The sequence below is a fragment of the Mesoplodon mirus genome (genome assembly GCF_964341445.2).
Source record: "Mesoplodon mirus genome assembly, chromosome: 5".
Classification (NCBI taxonomy): domain Eukaryota; kingdom Metazoa; phylum Chordata; class Mammalia; order Artiodactyla; family Ziphiidae; genus Mesoplodon; species Mesoplodon mirus.
The window spans coordinates 14,578,023-14,605,574 of NC_138980.1; the positions used below are offsets into that span (position 1 = coordinate 14,578,023).

The window sequence follows — 27,552 nt, forward strand, 5'->3', positions numbered from 1 at the left end:
ATACCATTTTATGGATATATCACAGTTACTAGTCCACTCACCTATTGATGGACATTTGGGTTCTTTCTGTTTTTGCCTTTATGAGTAAAATAGCTGTAAGTGTTCCTATACAGATTTTTGTATGAATTTAAGTTTTTATTTCTCTTGGATAAATTCCTAGGTGTGAGATTTCTGGGTTGCCTGGTAAGTGTATATTTTACTTTATAAGAAATTGCCAAACTATTTTCCAAAGTGGCTGTATCATTTCACATTCCCACCAGCAGTGTATGAAAAATCCAATTGCTCTGCATCCTCACCAGCACTTGATATTGTCAGTTTTGAAAAATTTTAGTCATTCTAATAAGTGTGATGCCTCATTGTGGTTTCAAATTGCATTCCCTTAATAACTAACAATGTTGAGGATCTTTTTGTGTGCTTATTTACCATTTGTATATACTCTTTGGTAAAATGCCTGTCAAATATGTTCCCGTTCTTTTATTGGGTTGTTTATTTTCTTATATTGAGATTAGAGAGGTCTATATATTCTGGTCACAAGTCTTTTTATCATATGTGTTTTGCAAATATTTTTTCCCAGTCCATTGCTTGCCTCTTCATTTCCTTAACAGAGTCTTTCAAAGAGCAGGAGTTTTAAAGTTTAATGAAGTCCAATTTATCCTTTATTTTTTTCTTCTAGAAGTTTTATAATTTAAATTTAGGTCCATAATCCATTTTGAGTTAATTTTTGTGTATGGTATGAGGTTTAGACTCAATGTTCTTTTTCTTTCCTTTTTTCCTTTTTGCATAGGGAAGACCAGTTATCCCCAACATCATTTGTGGAAAAGACTATCCTTTCTCCATTGAATTATCTTTACTCTGTTTTCAAAAATTAATTGACCACATATGTATGGTTCTATTTTTGGACTCTATTCTCATTAAGTCTATGTTTTTCTCCTTCTGCCAGTAGCCCCTGCCTTGAGTACTGTAGCCTTATAATTAGCTTTGAAATCAGGTAGTGTGAATTTTCACCTTGGTTTTCCCTTTTTAAAATTGTTTTGGCTCTTTTACTTCCTTTGCTTTTCCGTATAAATGTTAGAATCATCTTGTCAGTATCTACAAAAAGAAGTCCTGCTGGAATTTTGACTAGAATTGCATTGAATTTGTAGATTAATTTGGAGGAAGAATTGACATCTCAGCAATACTGAGTCTTTGAGCCAATGAGCATGTTTATCTTTTAACTTATTTAGCTCTTCTGTGATTCCTTTCATCACTGTTTTGTATTATTCAGTCTTTAGATCTTACATATATTTAAGATTTAATTAGTGTTTTATGTTTTCTGGTGCCTTTGGAGATACTGTTTTTTAAATTTAAATTTCCAATTGTTCATGTTAGTATATAGTAATGAATTCTATATATTGACCTGTATTGCTAGCACCTTGGAAATACACTCACCTGTTAGTCCTAGTAGCTTTCTTGTTCACATTTTCAAATATAGACATTTTATTTCTTACCTTCCAGTCTATGTCTTTTATTTCTTTATCCATGATAGAATTTTTATTTAACATAAATAAAGCTTATTTGTGGTGAATAAAAGTACATCTCAGTCTAATGTCATCTGCAATCCTTTTCTTATATATTTGCAGAGATAATTTAGATGATCCACTGGATGATACCGCCACTGTGTTTCAGCAGTTGGAGCAGTTGTGCACTGTTAGCAGATGTGAATATGAGAAGACATGCACTCTTCTTGTACAGTTGTTTGATCAAAATGCACAGAATTACCAAAAGCTTCTGCATTCAGCTTCTGGAATAACTGTGGACATGGCAATTCAGGAAGGTCAGTAAATGTTATATGACCATATAAATAAAATTATAATATGGTATTATGTTGAATTTTAAGTAGCTTCATTAATCAATATATTTAATAATTTTACTGCAACGTATTTTTGTTTATTTCCCCCAATTCTATTCCTCTAATAATCCATTAATTTTATTAACCTTTAGGTATTTTGGTGGCTTGATGGTTTTAGTTCTTTATAACATTCACAGGGAATATTTCTCTCTGGATTCAGAATCAAAAAAAGCTGATAATGATCTTTGAGTAGAGTTTATCAACTTATAACTATCTTTTTTTTTAAATTAGTTTCTGCTTTATAACAAAGTGAATCAGCCATACATATACATCTGTTCCCACATCCCTTCCCTCATGCATCTCCCTCCCTCCCACCCTCCCCATCCCACCCCTCCAGGCGGTCACAAAGCACCGAGCTGATCTCCCCGTGCTCTGCGGCTGCTTCCCACTATCTACCTTACTTTTGGTAGTGTATTTATGTCCATGCCTCTCTTTCGCTTTGTCACAGCTTACCCTTCCCCCTCCCCATATCCTCAAGTCCATTCTCAAGCAGGTCTGTGTCTTTATTCCCGTATAACTATCTTTTAACTAATCATGTTTCCTTCTTTGCTATATCTGACTGCAAATTCAGAGCCCAGTTTTAGCCAGTAAAAATTTACCGAAGACCTCGTCGTGGTTTTGCATTTGTTTATTTGCCTTCACCATGGCTTTATTTTATTATTATATTTTAATTTCTCAATTTCCTCTTTATTTTTCATTCTTTACTGAAGGAGGATTTATTTATTTCTGTATATTTCCTTAATACGAAAGGATTTTCAGGAACATAGGGAATTAAATACACTTCACATTTTAAGTGGGATAACTTATGAGAATGGAACTGGCTATATACATTTTTTTAACATCTTTATTGGAGAATAATTGCTTTACAATGGTGTGTTAATTTCTGCTTTATAACAAAGTGAATCAGTTATACATATACATATGTTCCCATATCTCTTCCCTCTTGCATCTCCCTCCCTCCCACCCTCCCTATCCCACCCCTCTAGGTGGTCACAAAGCACCAAGCTGATCTCCCTGTGCTATGCGGCTGCTTCCCACTAGCTATCTATTTTACGTTTGGTAGTGTATATATGTCCATGCCACTCTCTCACTTTGTCACAGTTTACCCTTCCCCCTCCCCGTATCCTCAAGTCCATTCTCTAGTAGGTCTGTGTCTTTATTCCCGTCTTCATGACTTTTTTTTCTTAGATTCCATATATATGTGTTAGCATACGGTATTTGTCTTTCTCTTTCTGACTTACTTCACTCTGTATGACAGACTCTAGGTCCATCCACCTCACTACAAATAACTCAATTTCATTTCTTTTTATGGCTGAGTAATATTCCATTGTATATATGTGCCACATCTTCTGTATCCATTCATCCGATGATGGACACTTAGGTTGCTTCCATCTCCTGGCTATTGTAAATAGAGCTGCAGTGAACATTTTGGTACATGATTCTTTTTGAATTATGGTTTTCTCAGCGTATATGCCCAGTAGTGGGATTGCTGGGTCATATGGTAGTTCTATTTGTAGTTTTTTAAGGAACCTCCATACTGTTCTCCATCGTGGCTGTACTAATTCACATTCCCACCAGCAGTGCAAGAGTGTTCCCTTTTCTCCACACCCTCTCCAGCATTTATTGTTTCTAGATTTTTTAATGATGGCCATTCTGACCGGTGTGAGATGTTATCTCACTGTAGTTTTGATTTGCATTTCTCTAATGATTAATGATGTTGAGCATTCTTTCATGTGTTTGTTGGCAATCTGTATATCTTCTTTGGAGAAATGTCTATTTAGGTCTTCTGACCATTTTTGGATTGGGTTGTTTGTTTTTTTGTTATTGAGGTGCATGAGCTGCTTATAAATTTTGGAGATTAATCCTTTGTCAGTTGCTTCATTTGCAAATATTTTTCCCATTCTGAGGATTGTCTTTTGGTCTTGTTTATGGTTTCCTTTGCTGTACCAAAGCTTTGAAGTTTCATTAGGTCCCATTTGTTTATTTTTGTTTTTATTTCCATTTCTCTAGGAGGTGGGTGATTTATGTCATAGAGTGTTCTGCCTATGTTTTCCTCTAAGAGTTTGATAGTTTCTGGCCTTACATTTAGGTCTTTAATCCATTTTGAGCTTATTTTTGTGCATGGTGTTAGGGAGTGTTCTAATCTCATGCTTTTACATGTACCTCTCCAGTTTTCCCAGCACCACTTATTGAAGAGGCTGTCCTTTCTCCACTGTACATTCCTGCCTCCTTTATCAAAGATAAGTTGGCCATATGTGTGTGGGTTTATCTCTGGGCTTTCTATCCTTTTCCATTGATCTATTTTCTGTTTTTGTGCCAATACCATACTGTCTTGATTACTGTAGCTTTGTGGTATAGTCTGAAGTCAGGGAGCCTGATTCCTCCAGCTCCGTTTTTCATTCTCAAGATTGCTTTGGCTATTCGGGGTCTCTTGCGTTTCCATTACAAATTGTGAATTTTTTTGTTCTGTGAAAAATGGCATTGGTAGTTTGATAGGGATTGCATTGAATCTGTAGATTGCTTTGGGTAGTAGAGTCACTTTCACAGCGTTGATTCTTCCAGTCCAAGAACATGGTATATCTTTCCATCTGTTTGTATCATCTTTAATTTCTTTCATCAGTGTCTTATAATTTTCTGCATACAGGTGTTTTGTCTCCTTAGGTAGGTTTATTCCTAGATATTTTATTCTTTTTGTTGCAAAGGTAAATGGGAGTGTTTTCTTAATTTCACTTTCAGATTTTTCATCATTAGTGTACAGGAATGCAAGAGATTTCTGTGCATTAATTTTGTATCCTGCTACTTTACCAAATTCATTGATTAGGTCTAGTAGTTTTCTGGTAGCATCTTTAGGATTCTCTATGTATAGTATCATGTCATCTGCAAACAGTGACAGCTTTACTTCTTCTTTTTTCGATTTGGATTCCTTTTATTTCCTTTTCTTCTCTGATTGCTGTGGCTAAAACTTCCGAAACTATGTTGAATAAGGGTGGTGAGAGTGGACAACATTGTCTTGTTCCTGATCTTAGTGGAAATGGTTTCAGTTTTTCACCATTGAGGACGATGTTGGCTGTGGGTTTGTCATATATGGCCTTTATTATGTTGAGAAAATTTCCCTCTATGCCTACTTTCTGCAGGGTTTTTGTCATAAATGGGTGTTGAATTTTGTCGAAAGCTTTCTTTGCATCTGTTGAGATGATCATATGGGTTTTCTCCTTCAGTTTGTTAATATGGTGTATCACGTTGATTGATTTGCGTATACTGAAGAATCCTTGCATTCCTGGAATAAACCCCACTTGATCATGGTGTTTGATCCTTTTAATGTGCTGTTGGATTCTGTTTGCTAGTATTTTGTTGAGGATTTTTGCATCTGTGTTCATCAGTGATATTGGCCTGTAGTTTTCTTTCTTTGTGACATCTTTGTTTGGTTTTGGTATCAGGGTGATGGTGGCCTCATAGAATGAGTTTGGGAGTATTCCTTCCTCTGCTGTATTTTGGAAGAGTTTGAGAAAGATAGGTGTTAGCTCTTCTCTAAATGTTTGATAAAGTTTGCCTGTGAAGCCATCTGGTCCTGGGCTTTTGCTTGTTGGAAGATTTTTAATCACAGTTTCAATTTCAGTGCTTGTGATTGGTCTATTCATATTTTCTATTTCTTCCTGATTCAGTCTTTGCAGGCTGTGCATTTCTTAGAATTTGTCCATTTCTTCCAGGTTGTCCATTTTATTGGCATAGAGTTGCTTGTAATACTCTCTCATGATCTTTTGTATTTCTGCAGTGTCAGTTGTTACTTCTCCTTTTTCATTTCTAATTCTATTGATTTGAGTCTTCTCCCTTTTTTTCTTGATGAGTCTGGCTAATGGTTTATCAATTTTGTTTATATTCTCAAAGAACCAGCTTTTAGTTTTATTGATCTTTGCTATCGTTTCCTTCATTTCTTTTTCATTTATTTCTGATCTCATCTTTATGATTTCTTTACTTCTGCTAACTTTGGGGGGTTTTTGTTCTTCTCTCTCTAATTGCTTTAGGTGCAAGGTTAGGTTGTTTATTCGAGATGTGTCCTGTTTCTTAAGGTAGGATTGTATTGCTATAGACTTCCCTCTTAGAACTGCTTTTGCTGCATCCCATATGTTTTGGGTCGTCATATCTCCATTGTCATTTGTTTCTAGGTATTTTTTGATTTCCTCTTTGATTTCTTCAGTGATCACTTCGTTATTAAGTAGTGTATTGTTTAGCCTCATGTGTTTGTATTTTTTACAGATCTTTTCCTGTAATTGATATCTAGTCTCATAGCATTGTGGTTGGAAAAGATACTTGATACAATTTCAATTTTCTTAAATTTACCAAGGCTTGATTTGTGACCCAAGATATGAGCTATCCTGGAGAATGTTCCATGAGCACTTGAGAAAAATGTGTATTCTGTTGTTTTTGGATGGAATGTCCTATAAATATCAATTAAGTCCATCTTGTTTAATGTATCATTTAAAGCTTGTGTTTCCTTATTTATTTTCACTTTGGATGATCTGTCCATTGGTGAAAGTGGGGTGTTAAAGTCCCCTACTATGAATGTGTTACTGTCAGTTTCCCCTTTTATGGCTGTTAGCATTTGCCTTATGTATTGAGGTGCTTCTATGTTGGGTGCATAAATATTTACAGTTGTTATATCTTCTTCGATCGATCCCTTGATCACTATGTAGTGTCCTTCTTTGTCTCTTGTAATAGTCTTTATTTTAAAGTCTGTTTTGTCTGATATGAGAATTGCTACTCTGGCTTTCTTTTGATTTCCATTTGCATGGAATATCTTTTTCCATCCCCTCACTTTCAGTCTGTATGTGTCCCTAGGTCTGAAGTGGGTCTCTTTTAGACAGCATATATATGGGTCTTGTTTTTGTATCCATTCAGCCAGTCTGTGTCTTTTGGTGGGAGCATTTAATCCATTTACATTTAAGGTAGTTATCAATATGTATGTTCCTATTCCCATTTTCTTAATTGTTTTGGCTTTGTTATTGTAGGTGTTTTCCTTCTCTTGTGTTTCTTACCTAGAGAAGTTCCTTTAGCATTTGTTGTAAAGCTGATTTGGTGGTGCTGAACTCTCTCAGCTTTTGCTTGTCTGTAAAGGTTTTAATTTCTCCATCAAATCTGAATGAGATCCTTGCTGGGTAGAGTAATCTTGGTTGCAGGTTTTTCTCCTTCATCACTTTAAATATGTCCTTCCACTCCCTTCTGGCTTGCAGAGTTTCTGCTGAAAGATCAGCTGTTAACCTTATGGGGATTCCCTTGTGTGTTACTTGTTGTTTTTCCCTTGCTGCTTTTAATATTTTTTCTTTGTATTTAATTTTTGATAGTTTGATTAATATCTGTCTTGGCATGTTTCTCCTTGGATTTATCCTATATGAGACTCTCTGCGCTTCCTGGACTTGATCGACTATTTCCTTTCCCATATTAGGGAAGTTTTCAACTATAATCCCTTCAAATATTTTCTCAGTCCCTTTCTTTTTCTCTTCTTCTTCTGGGACCCCTATAATTCGAATGTTGGTGCGTTTAATGTTGTCCCAGAGGTCTCTGAGACTGTCTTCAGTTCTTTTCATTCTTTTTTCTTTATTCTGCTCTGCAGTAGTTATTTCCACTATTTTATCTTCCAGGTCACTTATCCATTCTTCTGCCTCAGTTATTCTGCTATCGATCCCTTCTAGAGTATTTTTAATTTCATTTATTGTGTTGTTCATCATTGTTTGTTTCCTCTTTAGTTCTTCTAGGTCCTTGTTAAATGTTTCTTGCATTTTCTCTATTCTATTTCCAAGATTTTGGATCATCTTTACTATCATTCTGAATTCTTTTTCAGGTAGACTGCCTATTTCCTCTTTATTTGTTAGTTCTGGTGGGTTTTTATCTTGCTGCTTCATCTGCTGTGTGTTTTTCTATCTTCTCATTTTGCTTATCTTACTGTGTTTTGGGTCTCCTTTTTGCAGGCTGCAGGTTCGTAGATCCCGTTGCTTTTGGTGTCTGTCCCCAGTGGCTAATGTTGGTTCAGTGGGTTGTGTAGGCTTCCTGGTGGAGGGGACTAGTGCCTTTGTTCTGGTGGATGAGGCTGGATCTTGTCCTTCTGGTGGGCAGGTCCACATCTGGTGGTGTATTTTGGGGTGTCTGTGGCCTTATTATGATTTTAGGCAGCCTCTCTGCTAATGGGTGGGGTTGTGTTCCTGTCTTGCTAGTTGTTTGGCATAGGATGTCCAGCACTGTAGCTTGCTGGTCGTTGAGTGAAGCTGGGTGCTGGTGTTGAGATGGAGATCTCTGCGAGATTTTCGCTGTTTGATATTATGTGGAGCTGGGAGGTCTCTTGTGGACCCGTGTCCTGAAGTTGGCTCTCCCACTTCAGAGGCACAGCACTGACTCCTGGCTGCAGCACCAAGAGCATTTCATCCACACAGCTCAGAATAAAAGGGAGAAAAAATAGAAAGAAAGAAAGAGGATGTAATAAAATAAAGTAATATAAAATAAAGTTATTAAAATAAAAAATAATTACTACGAAAAAAATTTTTTAAGAAAAAAAAAAAACGGGCGGACAGAGCCCTAGAACAAATGGTGAAAGCAAAGCTCTACAGGCAAAATCTCACACAGAAGCATACACATACACACTCAGAAAAAGAGGAAAAAGGGAAAAAATTATATATCTTGCTTTCAAAGTCCACCTCCTCAGTTTGGGATGATTTGTTGTCTATTCAGGTATTCCACAGATGCAGGTACATCAAGTTGATTGTGGAGCTTTAATCCGCTGCTTCTCAGGCTGCTGGGAGAGATTTCCCTTTCTCTTCTTTGTTCGCACAGCTGCGGGGGTTCAGCTTTGGATTTGGCCCCGCCTCTGCGTGTAGGTCGCCTGAGGGCGTCTATTCCTGCCCAGACAGGATGGGGTTAAAGGAGCAGCTGATTCAGGGGCTCTGGCTCACTCAGGCCGGGGGGAGGGAGTGGCACTGAGTGCGGGGCAAGCCTGCGGCGGCAGAGGCCAACATGACTTTGCACCAGACTGAGACACGCCATGTGTTTTCCCGGGAAAGTTGTCCCTGGATCCCGGGACCCTGGCAGTGGCGGGCTGCACCGGCTCCCCGGAAGGGAGGTGTGGATAGTGACCTGTGCTTGCACTCAGGCTTCTCGGTGGCCGCAGCAGCAGCCTTAGCGTCTCATGCCCATCTCTGAGATCTGTGCTGATAGCCGCGGCTCGTGCCCATCTCTGGAGCTCCTTTAGGACACGCTCTTAATCCCCTCTCCTTGCGCACCAGGAAACAAAGAGGGAAGAAAAAGTCTCTTGCCTCTTCGGCAAGTCCAGTCTTTTTCCCGGACTCCCTCCCAGCTAGCCATGGTGCACTAACCCCTTCAGGCTGTGTTCACGCCACCAGTCCTCTCCCTGCGATCCGACCGAAGCCAGCCTCAGCTCCCAGCTCCCGCCCGTCCCAGCGGGTGAGCAGACAAGCCTCTCGGGCTGGTGAGTGCTGGTCGGCACCTTCCTGCCTTGCAGGAATCTCTCCGCTTTGCCCTCCGCACCACTGTTGCTGCGCTCTCCTCCGCGGCTCCGAAGCTCCCCGTTCCACCACCCGCAGTCTCTGCCCCAGAAGGGTCTTTCTAGTGTGTGGAAATCTTTCCTCCTTCACAGCTCCCTCCCACTGGTGCAGGTCCCGTCCCTATTCTTTTGTCTCTGTGTTTTCTTTTTTCTTTTGCCCTACCCAGGTACGTGGGGAGTTTCTTGCCTTTTGGGAGGTCTGAGGTCTTCTGCCAGCGTTCAGTGGGTGTTCTGTAGGAGTTGTACCACGTGTAGATGTATTTCTGATGTATCTACTGGTGTTGGAGGGTCTCCTTCAGAGGCAGGGGGTGGCTGTGTCTCACAGTGAGGACAAGGACACTGCCAGCAGAAGTTCTGGGAAGCACTCTTTGGCATGAGCCCTCCCAGAGTCTGCCATTAGCCTCACCAAAGAGGCCAGGTGGCTATATACATTTCTAATAGGTGGCAGTTTAATTACAGTTCCAGGATGTTTTTGTTTTCTTTCATATTTGTTTGGAAAGTGAGTGGTAAGTGATGATAGTCAAACTTTGAGTGATTTTCCATTTAAACTCTTTTTAAAAAGTTCTTTAAAAATTACCCTATACGTTTATATACTGTCTTCTAAAAATGTCTTTTATTCATTATCTGTTTTTTTGGTTTTTGTTTGTTTTCTGAGTCACACAATACTGCCCAGCGGCGGATAGAGGAATAGTTAACCTTCTTGAAATGTTCTTTTATTAGTATCTCATTATTTATAAATTAGATGGAGGAGAATTAACATTTTGCTTTGTAGCATCTTGTCTTCATCACTGATTTCTTTCTTTAGCAGTGTTTTGAAAATTATTAAATATCCAATACATACAAAAGGGTATTTATATATTTTGAGACACAGTAACTAGCAGTAACAAACACCATCACATAGCTTAAAGAACAGGTCAATACCAATATCTTTGCTCTTCCCTTTTTCCTACCAGCAAAAAATACTTGATGTTTGTTCGTTAATTGATGCCTCTTCTTCATAATTTTACTGCATGTGTATGTACTCTGAAAATAATGCATGGTTTTGCATATTTTTGAACTTTATACGAATAGAATCAAAATTATTTATTCTTTTACAACGTGCTTCATTATTTTTTCTCACTGTTGCATTCATGAGAGTTTGTGTTGATGCTGTAGCTATAGTTCCTTCATTTGTACTGCTGCAGTTCTGTTGTTTGAATATACTGCAATTTATTGATGTATTTTCTTGTCAGTGGGTATTTGTTTTCTGTTTTCTGCTAATGCAGTGAATGCTGCTGTAAAGATTTGTTATATATATTAATTACATAGTCAGCTTCAGTAGACAGTGCCAAACTATATTTTACAAAGTGGTTGTACTACTTTATATCCCACCCACTCTGATCTAGATCCTCACCAGTGGCTCATAATGTTAGACATTTTGTCAGGCTAGTTGAGGTAATATACCTCATTTATATTTTACTTTTCACTCTCATGATTATTAATGAAGTTTAGTGTTTATGTTCTGTCATCATCAGTGATATATATGTTCATCACTTTTGTTCATTTCCTCCTTGCCATTTGGATTATTTTGGTCTTTTTTTTTTTTAACTAATGGAGCTCTTTATAATATTTTAACACTAATCCTTTAGTTGTTTGAATTGTAAATATTGTCCTCAAGTTTGTTACCTGTTTTTTTGTTTGTTTGTTTGTTTTGCGGTACGCGGGCCTCTCACTGTTGTGGCCTCTCCTGTTGCGGAGCACAGGCTTCGGACGCACAGGCTCAGCTGCCATGGCTCACAGGCCCAGCCACTCCGTGGCATGTGGGATCCTCCCAGACGGGGGCACGAACCCGTGTCCCCTGCAGGCGGACTCTCAACCACTGCGCCACCAGGGAAGCCCCTGTTACCTGTTTTTACATGTAACTTTAATGTGTCTGTTCTCTTAGTTTTCATATCAAATTTTATTTTAATTAATTCACCCAATCCTTTGAAGAGGTATTATATTTACGTTGTCCAGAAAAAAGAAATTAAAATGTGTTCTGTTCCAGTCCTATAATCTGTCCTACTGTTCTTCACTCTAACAAATAACAATTCTTACTGGTTTTGCATCTTTCTAAAGTTTCTGTATGCATGTACAATTAGGAATATATAAGTTCTATCCCCTTTTATTTACATGGAATGTGGCATACCACACTCACATTTTACTCCTTGCTTTTTCTCATTTAACAATGTATTTTATAGCTATTCTCAAATCAGTATACAGAGAATACTTAATTTTTATAGATGAATAATATTTTATTTTTTTAATGTATCATAATTTATTTAACTATTCTCTCCATTGTTGAGAATCATTTGAGTTGTTTGCCATCTTCTGCTATTAAAACTAATGCTGTACAGATTAACCTGTACTTGTCATTTTATATTTATGCAAGTATATCTGTAGGATACATTTCCAGAAGCAGAATTACTGTTGGGTAGAAGGGTTAATGTATTTGTAATTTTTATAAATATTTCCAAATTACTCTCTGTAAGGACTGCACCAATTTACTTGTCCACCAGCAGTCTATGAGAGCTCCATGTTATTGCCTTCACAGGACAGTATTACCAAGCTTTTGAATTTTTGGCAATCCTATAGTTGAAAAATGATTTCTCAGTATAATTTAACATTCTCATATCAGTGAGGTTAAGCATTGTTTATTTAAGAGCTATTTGGTCTTTTTCTGTAAAAGAATTACTCATTTTTTTGGCTCAGTTTTTTGTTGTTGGGTTATTGGTTCTTTTTTTCTCATTGATTTTCTTTTTTCTCATTGACTTTTAAGAGCTCTTTATATTTTAGAAAAATGAGCCCCTTGTCCGTGTTGAGTTGCAAATATCTTTTTTCTTTTTTTCTTTTTCTTTTTTTGGAGTGTACAGTTTGAATTTAGTAGATACATAGCCATGTAACTACCACCACATTCAAGATAGGGAACCTTATAAATAATTTTCTCATGCCCTTTGATCCATTTTCCTAACTCTTTATCCAGGTAATCACTGGTTTTTGTCACTATGGTTCATCTCTTTTGAGTTTCTGTGTAAATGAAATCATACAATAACTAGTCTTTTGTGTTTGACTTTGTTTGCTTAGGATAATGGTTTTGAGATTCAAACATATTGTATATATAAATATTTTGTTCCTTTTTATTGCTGTGTAGTATTCCATAGTATGGCTTTTTCTTTAGTTTGTCTAGCTGTTTACCACTTAATGGATATTTGAGTTATACTTGCAGTTTTTGGCTGTTATGAATAATGATGTTGTGAACATTTGCAGACAAATCTCTGTATGTACTTAAATTGTCATTTCTCTTGGGTAAATACCTGTGACAGTTTGCTGGGTCATATGAGAAATGTGTGTATAATATTATAAATACTACTATGCTATTTTATGAAGTGTACCATTTTTCATTCCCATTAAGAATGCTCCACATCTTCATTATCATTTGATATTGTCTTGTTAACTTTAGCCATTCTACTGGGTATCTAGTAGTAATATCTCATTGTGGTTATACTTTGAATTTCCTTGATAATTAACGAAGTTGTGCTTTTTTGGCCATTCTTATATCTTCCTTTGTGAAATGTCTGTTCACAATTTTTGCCCAGTTTTATATTGGGTTGTTTGTTCTTTTGTACATAGTCTTATCATTGAAATTGTAAGTGTTTTATATATTCTGTATACAGTCGCTTTTTCACATACATGTTGCAAATATTTTCATCCTGTCTGTCGTTTGTCTTTTCAACTGTCTTTCAAAGGGCAGAGCTTTAAATTTTGATGATCTGCCTTTTCAATTTTTTCTTCATGGCTTATGCTTTTTATATTTAAGAAATCTTCTGTAACTGAAGTCACGAATATGTTCTATATTGTTCTTCTAGAATTAATAGTTTTAGCTATTATGTTTAAGTCTGTGATCCACTTTGGGTTAATTTTTGTGAATGATGTGAGGTAAGGATAAGGTCCCCTCCCCAACCTGTACAGTTATCAAGTTGTTCTAGCACCGTTTGCTGAAAAGACTGTCTTTTTTCCTATTGAATTATCATGTACCTTTGTCAAAGATCAGTTGACCGTAAAAGGCTAGGGTCTGTTACTAGACTCTATTCTGTACCATTGATCTAAATATCCTTATGCCAATATTATACTGTTTTGGTTACTATAACTTTATAAGTCTTGGAATCAGGTAATTTAAGTCTTTCAGCCTTGTTCTTCTTTCTCAAAATAGTTTTGTGTTCTACATCTTTTGCTTTTCTGTATTAATTTTAGCATCAACTTGTCAGTTTCTTAAAAAAAAAACAACTCATGGGCTTCCCTGTTGGCTCAGTGGTTGAGAGTCCGCCTGCCAATGCAGGGGATACGGGATCGTGCCCCAGTCCGGGAAGATCCCACATGCCGCGAAGCGGCTGGGCCCGTGAGCCATGGCCGCTGAGCCTGCGCATCCGGAACCTGTGCTCCACAATGGGAGAGGCCACAACAGTGAGAGGCCCGCGTACCGCAAAAAAAAAAAAAAAAAAATCATTAGAGTTTTGATTGGGGTTGCCTGAATCTATATATCAGTTTGGTTCATCTTAATATCCAGTTGATGGACATGATATATTGCTCCACTTATGTAGGTGTTTTAAAATGTTCTTTGTAATGTTTTATTGTTTTCAGTTCATAGGTATTAAAAATCTTTCACAAAATTTATTCCTATATATTTTGGTGCTCTTGTAAATTTTGATTATTCTTTGCTATTTTATATAAGACCAGAATTGATTTTTGTCTTTGTGTCCTGTGATTTTGCTAAATTTACTTATTAGTTCTAATAGCTTTTTTTGTAGATTCTTTAGGATTGTTATATATGATCATGTCACCTAAAATAAAGACAGTTTTATGTCTCCTCTTCATGCCTTTTATTTCTTTTTCTTTCCTTATTCCACTGGTAGGACCTTTAGTACAATGTTGAACAAAAGCGGTAAGGATGGATATTCTGCCCTTGTTTCTGTTTGTACATAGAAAGCAATGAGTCTTTTACCATTGGTAATAAATTTGATGAAGTTCCCTTCTGTTTCTCAGGCTATTTATAATGAGTGGGGCATTGATTTCTTTGAATGTTTTTTTATGTACCTACTCAAATGACCTTTGTCTTCTTTTTTATTTTACTAATGTAATGAATTATATTGGTTGATTTTTCTGTTAAACCAGCTTTCCATTCCTAGGATAAATCCTGCTTGGTTACGATACTGTTCCTTTATATAGTGTTAGATTCAGTTTGCAAAAATTTTATTTTACATTGATGTTCGTAAAGGATATTTGCCTGTAGTTTTCTTTTTTTGTGATGACTTTGGTTTTGGTAACAGGATAATACTGGCCTCATAAAATGAGTCAAGAAGTGTTTCTTCCTCCTTCTTTACTTTCTGATAGAGTTTGTGTTGTATTGGTATTATTTCTTTCTTAAGCGTTTGATAGGATTCATCAGTGAAGCCAGTGGGCCTGGAGGGTTTATTGTTATGAATGAAATTTTGTTAATTGGTATAGGACTATTCAAATGTTCTCTTTCACCTGGGGTCAAATTTAGTCATTTGTGTCTTTCAAGGAATTGTTCCTATTTTTAATTTGACTGGAGTAAAGTTATTTCTAATATTTCATTATTATTCTTTTAATGTCTGTAGGATCTGAAGTGATGTCTTGTCTTTCATTCTTCCTATTTTAAAAATTGAAGTATACTTGCCGCATAATATATTATTTTCAGATGTACAACAATAATTTGGTATTTGTATATATTAGGAAATGATCACCACAAAAAGTCTAGTTAACATCCATCACTACACATAATTACACATTATTTTTCTTGTGATGAGGACGTTTGAGATCTACTATCTTAGCAACTTTCAAATATGCAATACAGCATTATTAACTATAGTCACCATGCTGTAAATTACATCCCCATGACATTTATTTTATAACTGGAAGTTTGTACCTTTTGACCCCCCTTCATCCATTTGATAATTTTTGCCCTTTTTCTTTTTTCCCCCTGATAAACTAACTAGATATTTATCAACTTTGTTAATCCTTTCAAGAAATCAACTTTTAGTTTCACTGATTTTCTTTCTTTTTTTTTGTTTGTTCATTTTTTATTTCATAAGTTTTTTGGGGGGGGCTTTATCATTTTCTGCCTTATACTTGATTTTATTTGGTCTTTTTTTCTAATTTTGGATGGAGACATCACATCTTTAATTTTTAGATTTTTTTGTATTCTAATAAAAACATTTAAAGCTATAAATTCTGCTTTGAGCATTGCTTTAGCTGCATATCATGAATTTTGATCTTTTATTTTCATTATCATTTAGTTAAAAATATTTTCTAATCTGTTATTTCTTTGTTAGTTTATGGATTATTCAAAGTATGCTTTTATTTCCAAATATTTGGGCTTTCCTAGTTGTCTTATTGTTTCTGATTTCTAATTTAATTCTACCTTGGGCAAATATCATTTTGTATGATTTCAGACTTTAAGTTTATTGAGACTTGTTTTATGACCAAGCATGTGGTCTTTCCTGCCAGACAGACCATGTATGCTTGAAAAGAATATGTATTTTACCATAGGCATAGTTGGGTATAGTAGTATGTAAATAGAAATTAAGTCAAGATGATTAATAGTATTGTGCAGATATTCTTTGTTTTTACTGATTTTTTTCTGTTTGTTTTTTTGAGGGCCTATTTCTATTATTTACAGAGAAAGAGGTGTTAAATCTCCAAATATGATTGTGGAATTGTCTATACTACTTTTTTTTTTAATTAAAAAGTTTTTTTTAATTTTTGGCTGTGTTGGGTCTTCGTTGCTGTGCGCGGGCTTTCTCTAGTTGTGGTGGCTTCTTTTGTTGCAGAGCACAGGCTCTAGGCACACGGGCTTCAGTCGTTGCAGCACGCGGGCTCAGTAGTTGCGGCACGCGGGCCCTAGAGCGCACAGGTTTCAGTAGTTGTGGCACGCGGGCTCAATAGTTGTGGCTCTCAGGTTCTAGAGCACAGGCTCGGTAGTTGTGGCACACAGGCTTAGTTGCTCCGCGGCATGTGGGATCTTTCTGGAGCAGGGATCGAACCCGTGTCCCCTGCACTGGCAGGTGGATTCTTAACCACTGCACCACCAGGCAAGTCCCATATACTACTTTTAATTTTCAATTTTTGCTTCATTTAGACATTTATAATTTTTTGTCTTCCTTGTTAATTGATCCTTTTATCTTAAAATCTACCACATTTGATATTACTGTAGCCAGTGCCATCTTATGCTTTCTGTTTACATGGGATATCCTTCACCATCCATTTACTTCCAGTCTGTCTGTCTTTATTTTTAAAGTGTGTCTCTTGTAGACAGTGTATAGTTCTTCCTTTAAAAAAAATCACTGCCGACCATCTCTGTCCTTTAATTGAAATGTTTCGTCCATCTACTAAATGGGGTGGAGGAAGACTATCAACTCAATACCATTTAAACTGCTTCCTTAGAATAAGGTTTTTCATATCACGCTGGTAGTCTGTATTTAGGCCACTCGCTGTATGAGGTCTGAATTGAGGGATTTTTCCTTCTTTCCTGTGACTAACATGGAAGTCAAGTTAGACAATTTTCTGTTTTGTCTTTCTTTGTCTAGGGCAGACAGTTCACTTTCTTGCTAAGGGTGTAAGAGTTTCTTGTTGGAGTCCTCTTATTGGGCATGCCCTAGGCTTTGTCCTTTGTCCTTCAAACAAGAAGCTCAAGTTCTCTAGTTGTTTCTATGCCTATATCCCTCCGTTTCAGCCCAGACATCTATTTTGGCCTTTGTGGATTTATTTTACTCTCTTACCAACTCAGTAATATATTAGGTGCCTTTGTGCAAATTAGAAAAAGCACCCAGGCAAGTATAGTATGCTAGTATGGTGAGTAGAGTACAGGCTGGATTTCAGTCCCCGCTTGTCCCTTCAGTTCTTTTTGTAGATATGTGGTTGCCCTGTAAGCCTGTCTTATAGTGTTTTGGGGTTTTATTTATTTATTTATTTTGGCCTGATGACACAATGGCAGCCTTATATAATATCTTTTCTGATTCATTTTTTATATTCAGATTATTTTATAATTTGGTTCATGTTTAACCAACTACCTATAAAAATCACATTTTTTTGTTTTTATATCACAATTAGTGTTTCCTTCTTTAAAAGTAAAGAATTAGTAGTAACTTTCACTTCAGTGTGGTCAACCACTTGCTCTGAAAGGCCTTTGAGCTGCAGACAGTCAGATCCTGCATTGCTTGGCTTCAAATAAGTATATGAAATTTCTGAGGTTCCTCCTCCTCCAGTCTGCTCTCCTCCACTTCTCTGTCCCTCTCTCTTCTGACTACTTCCCCCTCAAAAAATGAACTTTAACCAGAATGAACTGGTGGGTAGCAAACAAGGGCAAAAAAGGCAGTGTTGCCTTTAAAGGCAAATTATCAATGATTAAATTGGTGGCAAAGCCTTAGGCTAGTAGCAAAGTCAGTGTACTGAACTTGGGATTCTTATATTAAGTTGGGCCCTTGAGAGGGGATATAGTGGTCTGAAACTGGTAGATCCCCTTGCCTTCCAGCAAAAAAGTAAATTAAAATCTTCTCTAAAGGATAGCAACCATACTTTAGTGCCTTAAGAATCCTGCAGATTAAGAGCAGTCAATTAGCTCTTCATGATTTAAAAAATAACCAGCACACAAACAACAAAACAAGGTACCATGACTGAGCACTAACAAAGACAGTGAATGGTTTATTTGATTTAGATCTCCTCAAGGACTTAAGATATTGGAATTTTATAGGAATATAAAATAATTATGTATGAAATGTTTAAAGGAAAAAGATAGAACTACACATGAGCAAACAAGAGAATAAAAAATGACCAGGCAGATTGAAGAAGACTCAGATGAAACTTACTATTGAAAAAGATATTTTTTGTGATCTAAAATTTAATGAATTTGTTAAACAGTAAGTTAGAGCCTGCTGAGGAAAGAATTAGAAAATTGGCAGTTAGATTTGAAGAAATTTTTAAGAATGTGGGGAAACAAGGAAAGTAACTGATTTTTTTTTTGAAAAACTGGTGAAGGATTTATTTTTCTATTTTTTATTTTTTAAATTTTTTTTGGCCGCACCTCAAGGCACGTGGGAATCTTTGTTCCCCAACCAGGCATCAAACCCGTGCCCTCTGGAAGTGGAAGCGTGGAATCTTAACCACTGGACCACCAGGCAAGTCAAAAGTAGCTATTAAAAGAGAAGTTAAAAGATGGAATGAAAAGGGCAGATATGTCAAATTGGATCCCAGATGACAGAATAGAGAGAATGGAACAGAAGCAATAATGGAAAACATCCTTTCTGAGAATTTTTTAGAATTAATGAAAGACATGCATCTGTGAATACAGCAAATCCAAAATGTACCAGTCAAAAAAAACAGCAGTTTAGTCAAACTGTGTAGCTTCGAAGACAGAAAATCTCAAAAACAGCTTAAAGAGTGTAAAATAGACCGAAAAACTCACTTCTCAACAGTAAAAATGTAAGCCAGAAGATTGTGGAATATTATTCACAAAAAATTGAGTCAAAGTAATGGCCATCGTATAACTGTATGTCAGCAAAAGTATCTTTCATGAACAAAGATACTGAAACCACTTTTGGACAAGTGAAAACAGAATTTTTACTACCAGTAGATCTTTACTGAGGTTCTTTATTAAAAGTTTTCATTAAACGTTCTAAAGATTATTTTTCAGGAAGAAGGGACATGATTCCAGAAGGAAGGAAAGGAACACACAGAAATTGGTAAACACACAAATCTTAACAAACATAGCCTTATATTTTTTAAAAAGTTATTGTTTTTAACTTGTGAAATTAAAAAAGAAACTACAATAAACAGTAGTACACGAGAGAGGGATGTGATAAGAATTTAAATTGTCTTAATGCCTTGTTTTATTTTGGAAGAGAATTAAGATGGTAAAATTTCAAGAGTAACAAAAATGTAAGATATGTGATTAACTTCCATCACACAGTAGAGGAAAAATAATGAAATAGGTAAACAAGCAAACTCAGTGTTTTAAAAAGCCAAGAAAAGAGAGACAAAAAGAAAGACAGTAATAGAAAATAAAATAGGAGCATTCCACATACATTATTAATCTAATAAACATAAATGAATTAAATTTACAATTAAGCCAGATTATAAAGTTGAATATTTTAAAAAATATTCCAGTGAGCCAAATGCCCATTATAAGAGACATACTCGGGGCTTCCCTGGTGGCGCAGTGGTTGAGAGTCCACCTACCAATGCAGGGGACACGGGTTCGTGCCCCGGTCTGGGAGGATCCCACATGCCGCGGAGCGGCTGGGCCCGTGAGCCATGGCCACTGAGCCTGCACGTCCAGAGCCTGTACTCCACAACGGGAGAGGCCACAACAGTGAGAGGCCCGCGTACCACAAAAAAAAAAAAAAAAAAGAGAGACATACTCAAAACTTTAAAACATAGAAAGTTGGAAGTAAAAGGATTAAAAATATGTGCTGTGTAAATACGAACCTAAAGGAAGTTGGGGTAGTTATATTAATATCAAACAAGACTGTAAGATAAAAAGCATTACTAGAACTGGAAATAATCGTTTGTATACTAAGAAGGTATAACAATTTCAAATATCTAGTACCTTGAAATAGTCTCAAAACATCAAGCAGGGGCTTCCCTGGTGGCTCAGTAGTTGAGAGTCCGCCTGCCGATGCAGGGGACACGGGTTCGTGCCCCAGTCCAGGAAGATCCCACATGCCGCGGAGCGGCTAGGCCCGTGAGCCATGGCCACTGAGCCTGCGCGTCCGGAGCCTGTGCTCTGCAATGGGAGAGGCCACAACAGTGAGAGGCCCCAGTACCGCAAAAAAAAAAAAAAAAAATCAAGCAAAGAATGGTAATCCTGTGGGAGAAATTGACATATGTACCATTATAATGAGGAGTTGCAGTACATTTCTGCAAATTATTGTTGATAAATCAAATATGGAAGTCAAAAGGATTTGAACAATATGATTAACAGACTTTATTGAATTGATGTATATAAAATGCTGGAACCAACAATTAGAAAATATTAATAGGACATGTGGCATGTTTTTAAAAAAATTGACCAAGAAGAACAAAGCTAGAGGCATCGTGCTTCTTGACTCTGAACTATATTACAAAGCTATAGTGATCAAAACGGTATGGCATTGGCATAGAAACAGATACATAAATCAGTGGAACAGTATAGAGAGCCCAGAAATAAACCCATGTCCACATGGTCAGTTAATTTATGACATAGAGCTAAGAATATACAATGGGGAAAGGACAGTCTCTTCAATAAATGGTGTTGGGAAAACTATATAGCCACATGCAAAAGAATGAAACTGGACCCCTATCTTACACCATACACAAAAATAACTCAAATCGATAAAAGACTTGAACATAAGACCTGAAACCATAAAACACCTAGAAGAAAACATAGGTTGTAAGCTTCTAGACGTTGGTCTCGCTGTGATTTTTTGGATTTGACACCAAACGCAAAGGCAACAAAAACAAAAATAAGTAAGTGGTAAGTGGGACTACATCAAACTAAAAAGTTTCTGCACAGCAAAGGAAACCATCAACAAAATGAAACGGCAACCTGCCAAATGGGAGAAAATATTTGTAAGTCACGTATCTGATAAAGGGCTAATATCTAAAATATGTAAAGAACTCCCACAGCTCAACAGCAAAAAAATAAACAACCCAATTAAAAAATGAGCAGGGGATCTGAATAGCTATGTTTCCAAAGAAGACATGAATGGCTTTCAGGTACGTGAAAAGGTGCTGAACATCACTGATTCTCAGGAAAATGCAAATCAAAACCACCAGGAGATATCAACTCATACCTATTGGAATGTCTGTTGTCTTAAAGACAAGATATAGCAACTGTTTGCAAGGATGTGGAGAAAAGGGAACCCTGTGCACTGTTGGTGGGAATGTAAGTTGGTATAGCCAATATGGAAAACAATATGGAGGGTCCTCAAAAAGTTAAAAACAGAACTACCATATGATCTAGCAATTCCACTTCTGAGTATTTGAAGAAAATGAAAATACTAACTCAAAAGGATATCTACACCCCCATGTTCATAGCAGCCTTGTTTACAATAGTCAAGACATTGAAGCAACCTAAATATCCATTGCTGGAGGAGTGGATAAAGAAAATTGTGTGTGTGTGTGTGTGTGTGTGTGTGTGTGTGTACACACATAAACATATATATGTAAAGTTATTATACGTTATATATATAGTATATAAGGAATATTATTCAATCATAAAAAAGAATGACATCTTGCCATTTATGACAACATGGATTGACCTTGAGAGCATTTTAAGTGAACTAAGAGAAAGACAAATACTGTATGATTTCATTGTATGTGGAATCTGAAAAACAAAACAAAACAAACTCGTAGATACAGAGAACAGATTGGTGGTTGCTGTGGTGGTGTTGGGGAGTGGGTGAAATGGGTGAAGATGGTCAAAAGGTATAAACTTCCAGTTATAAAATAAATAAATCATGGAGATGTAATATACAGCATGGAAACTATAGTTAATAATACTGTATTGCATATTTGAAAGTTGCTGAGAGAGTAGATTTTGAAAATTCTCACCACAAGAAAATAAAATTTGTGACTGTGTGGTGGTGGATGTTAACTAGACTTATTGTGGTGATCATTTCCCAATACATACAAATATCAAATCATTTTGTTGTATACCTGAAACTAATATGTTATATGTCAATTATATCTCAGTTTTAAAAAATTAACCAAGTATTAGTACATAAAGCAAGTCTCAACAAATTTCAATGACAGTATCATAGAGTGTAGATTTTCTTTAATTTAATTTAATTTGTGATTAAATTAAAACCAACCTGTAAAAATAACAAATTCCATAAAGTTGGTAATTTTATAAACATACTTCTAAGTAATTATGGAGTAAAAGAAGAAGTCTTAAGGAAATTAAAAAACAAAGAAAAGTGGAAATGCAACATGTTTGGAATTCAGTAGGAAATTTATTTCACAAAAACAAGAAAGGCTGAAATGTTGTGACTTAAGCACCCAAGTTGAGAGGTTAGAATGAGAGGAACAGATCAAACCCAAAGGAGAAAGAAGGAAACAAAGAGCAGAAATTAAGGAACTAAAAGACAAAGATTCAGTAATGTCAAAAAAAAATCAAAAGTTGGGCTTCCCTGGTGGTGCAGTGGTTGAGAGTCCGCCTGCCGATGCAGGGGATACGGGTTCATGCCCCGGTCCGGGAAGATCCCACATGCTGCAGAGCGGCTGGGGCCGTGAGGCATGGCCGCTGAGCCTGCGCGTCCGGAGCCTGTGCTCCGCAACGGGAGAGGCCACAACAGTGAGAGGCCCGCGTACCGCAAAAAAAAAAAAAAAAATCAAAAGTTAATTCTTTAAAAGTACTAATAAAATTGACAAAGCTCTCATGAGATAAGAAAAGAGACTTCACAAATAACATTAGAATCAAAAGGGGAAATACAATTACAGATACAGCAGAGGTTTAAAAGATAAAATTATACGTAGTATTTTTTGAAGTCAACAAATTAGAAAACTCGAAATTAGTAAATTCCTAGAAAAATAACTTAAAATCAACACAAGATTTTTTTAAAAAAATACCAGAAGTCGAAGAAGATATTTGCAATACATACACACACACTAACCCAAGCAAGGATCACCATCTAGAAGAACCTGGAAATAAATCCTAGAAATCAATAAAACAAGCAATTCTGTAGCGAAATGCTCAATAGATACAAATAAGCATGTCACTACTCATAAGAGAAAGGGAAATCAAGGCACATGAGATACCATTTTACTTCAGTAGCTTGGCAAAAGTAAATCTTACAGGAGAATGTAGATCAAAGGGAATTTTTACATCCTTCTGGTAGGAATATAAAGTATAGTCACTTGGTAATAGACTGGAAATCACTTTGGTGTTATCTTGAAAAGTGGAACATTTGAATACCTTCTGACCTGGCACTTCCACTCTTAGATATGTCCTTTAGAAAAGCTCTTCTAAACAAGAGGACATGGTGTGAGTATGTTCATAGCCTTAATGTTATTAAAGGCAAAAAAATGGAAAAAGCTCAAATGTCCATCAACATGAAAATGGATAAACGGATCATAATATAGTTATACAATGGAATATTATATAACATTAAAAAATGAACTACAGATATACTTAAAGATGAATTTCAGAACTAATTAGTGGAAAAAAATTTTTTTCAGAAAGCTATATATAGTATGAAATGCTTAATAAAGCCCCGAAACAAGTGAGACTAAAAATATATTGTTTAAAAATATATCTGTAAGTGATAAAACAAAAAAATGTCAAGAAAATATTAAGCATCAAATACAGTCATGGTTACTTCTAGGGTGAAAGGTAAGGGGGGAAGCTAGGTTTGGGGTATGGAGGTAGGTGTGACAGTATTGGTAATGCCTTGGTTGTTAAATTGGATAGGGGGTTCACAGGAGTTTGTTTTATTATACAGTCATCCCCTGTATCTGAGGTTTCTGCACTTGCTAATTCAACCAACCACAGAAAATATTCCCCCCAAAATAAAATTCCAGAAAGTTCCAAAAAGCCAAACTTGAATTTGCCATGTGCCAGCTACTGTTTACTTAGCATTTACATTGTATTTACCTAGACTTTACATTGTATTAGGTTTATAAGTAATCTAGAGATGATTTAAAGCATATGGAGGTTATGAATAGGTTATATGCAAATACCATGCCATTTTATATAAGGGACTTGAGCATCTGCAGATTTTTGTATCCATAGGGATCCTGGAAATAATCCCCTGTGGATACTGAGGGAAGACTGTACTTTATATACATTACATATATTCTTTCATATGTATCAAATATTAGTTACAGTGTAAAAAGATTCAGTTGTAAAATCAAAGACTTGTTTTCCTACAAAAGGGTATTGGAAGAAAGTATAGCTGTTCTAAGATACATGAATGGAATTAACTGAAATGTAATAGTTTATTGGTATTAAATAGGTCTATCTATTGAATAATATGTCAGACCTGATTCTTTTTTGTTTTTTGTTTTTGTTTTTTTTGACTGCGTTGGGTCTTCATTGCTGCACGCGGGCTTTCTCTAGTTGTGGCGAGCGGGGGCTACTCTTCGTTGCGGTGCGCAGGCTTCTCATTGGGGTGGCCTCTCTTGTTGTGGAGCACGGGCTCTAGGCGTGCGGGCTTCAGTAGTTATGGCGTGTGGGCCCAGCAGCTGTGGCTCACGGGCTTTAGAGCGCAGGCTCAGCAGTTGTGGCACACAGGCTCAGTTGCTCCGTGCCATGTGGGATCTTCCTGGACCAGGGCTCGAACCCATGTACCCTGCATTGGCAGGCGGATTCTTAACCACTGTGCCACCAGGGAAGCCCCAGACCTGATTCTTGACTAATACAAATTCAGGGAGTTTTTGTAGTTGTAGTTTTAATAAAACATCATTTCAAAGTTTCTAATATAATGCCTGATACATGGAAATGTTTAATAGATACGTTTTTTTCCTTTCTTCTAGTCAAAAGGTTAGTGAGAAGGAGTCTGTCTTACCCTTTAAAAATATCTGTGGTCTATTCAAAGATAATTGTTTTATATTATGAAAAATGCCTAGTGTGGTTCTAGTTTGTACTGCTGTATACGGTAGTGTTCAATTTCTTTTGTGTAAAGACCTCAGTTAGTGTTGAACAAAGAAAATTATATGCTCTCGTTATGTGTGCTTTGATTTAGATGCTTAATGGCTTTTAATGTTACAAAATAAGTTTATTATTATATTATGATCTCATTTGTATTATATTGTCTTGCTCTTCCATATTCGTGGTGATATGGTCATGGTTTACGAAAACAATAATCCCTAAGAAATAGGTCATTAACAGTAGTTAACAATTATTTGTGATCTAGGGTAATGACTGATTTCTTTGGGATTATTGCAGTTATAAACCATAATTACAGATTATTATAGCAATAATTATCTTGTTAAAGGAAAAAATGTTCTGTTCTTGAACAGCTGCTAAAACAAGTGCCCTGAACATTTCAGACTAAATCGAAAAATGAAAAACTATAATGGAAATGTAATCTAAGATGAGATTTTTTTAAAAAAATTATAGATATGAAACTCATGTATAGGATATTTAAATTTCTAAATGCAATTTAGATTTATGGCTTTACATGGTTCTTTAAAGTTTGTGGATATAATTCCGTAACCAATGTAACTTTTTAACATCTATTATTCTAAATGCTGTAACTCTAGTATTCTATTTTAGGGTAAGGTTTAATGTGTATGAGAAATATCACTCATTCAGTGAAATAGGAAAATTGTATTTGATAGATTAATTAAAATGCCTTTATATTTCATTGCATTGTTCATTTCTAACACTAATCCTAATTTATTCAATTAGTAGTTAATTTTTAGGGTTAAAAATTCCTGCTTTTCTGTCTCGTACAATAGAAATCACTGCTTTCTAAAACAGGGAAAGAGTAAGTATACATCCTACTTCTCTCTGAATAAACTTCCATAAAAAATTTACCATAATTTTAGAAAAAATGTTCACAATTGATCACATGCTATCTTTGCATAGCATTCTTTGATATCAAAGCCTTAATTTCAAGGTCACAAAATAAAATGAATTAAAGAATAAGAAGTTAAAATTTGAGAAATTCTTGTCCTATATTTAGTATTTATTATTAGACAGTGATATTCATCACACTGCATTGAAAAATCATTTTTCAATTTTCTCTCTCTCACCAGGTTCAGTCTGTTGGGCATAGGGTCTCTCTCTCCCTTCTCACCCTGCCTCATACATATTTAGTTATATCCTGGTGGACAGAACGTGGCACATAGTAGATATTCAGCAAATGAATTTTCTGAAAATTCTTGAGAGTTTTTTTCAGTTCAGGGTTTTTGTTTGTAGACACAGCTAACTGTAAGTAGCTTTAACTGCAACAAACCTCTTTGGTAGAGAGGGAAGAACTTAAAAATTCTTAAATATTGTGTGACTTCATTTTCTTGAGCAGCTTTAAAGTAAAACTTAGAATGGACATATAAATATTCCATATTGATATGTTTTATGGCTTTTGTAGCTATGATATAGAAGAACTAAAAACAGTATAGCTATTTAATAATAATAATAATATTAGCCAACATTTAGTCAGCCCTTGTAGAAGGAATTATTATGAGTACTTTACATGCAGAATACCATTCAGTGCTGTCAGAAGCCTATGAGTCAATTATTATTATCATTTCATATTTATAAATGAGGCAATTAAAGCCAAAAAGATTGAGTAACAAGCATAATAAATAGTAGAGGCAGAATTTGAATCCAAGTTGTGCTCTTGGTGGCTAAATTGTACTGCCTCCATTTTTAAATATTGATCTTCCAACACAGAAATATAAAAGTTACCTGTATAATTGGTTTCTGTTTTCAAGATGGCTTGTTTTATGAAGAGCTAGTAGGCAGATGTTTCTACATTTACATTAGTTACAAACTCCAAAAGTAAGTTTGCTTATTTTAAATTCAACAAATGTTAGTTTCATGTGTCACATATACTTGGTTTTAGGGTGGCTGGTTTGGGAATCAAAAGAAGTGTGAACACCCTAGAAATGATCCCAAAGGGAGATGCAGTCTCATCTGTAGTAAAAATCTGGGAGACAGGTAGAGAACAGTCAGGATTAGGAATTAAAATGTATTAAATAAACACTTAAGAGGTTGTTGGATCATCAAGGTCTGTCTAGCTGATTGACCACTGTGTTGTTTAAGTACTTCCTTTAATCAGTCTTGAGAGGAAGTGGTACATATCTCATAATGGTATGAGAATGGACTCTTAGAAATCCATTGCCTATATTTGAATCATATACTTCTTAATAGGGGTTTGTGACACTAAATAAATATAGGTACAGATAATACATATAATGTTTAAAATAGTACTTAGTGCATGTTAAGTACTGTTTAAATGTTTGCTATTATTTTTAGTAATAGTGAAGCTTACTTTAAGCAAAATTAGTATCTAAGAATCTAAATAGATAAAATATATAAAGAAGGTTATTATTTAGATTTAAATAATATTTTTCATTTTGAGAAATAATTTGCAGTAAG

The 27,552-nt window shown here is 35.8% G+C and overlaps 1 protein-coding gene across 3 annotated transcripts in view; it reads left to right on the forward strand.

Annotated features, from left to right (window-relative positions):
• RANBP17 (RAN binding protein 17) overlaps positions 1–27,552 on the forward strand; it is a 318,451-nt gene that overhangs the window by 43,639 nt on the left and 247,260 nt on the right. For all 3 annotated transcript variants that reach the window (XM_082622432.1, XM_082622433.1, XM_082622434.1), the window contains one exon: positions 1,620–1,813. In XM_082622432.1, coding sequence (XP_082478558.1) covers positions 1,620–1,813 — 194 coding nt within the window. The remainder of the gene's footprint in view (positions 1–1,619; positions 1,814–27,552) is intronic.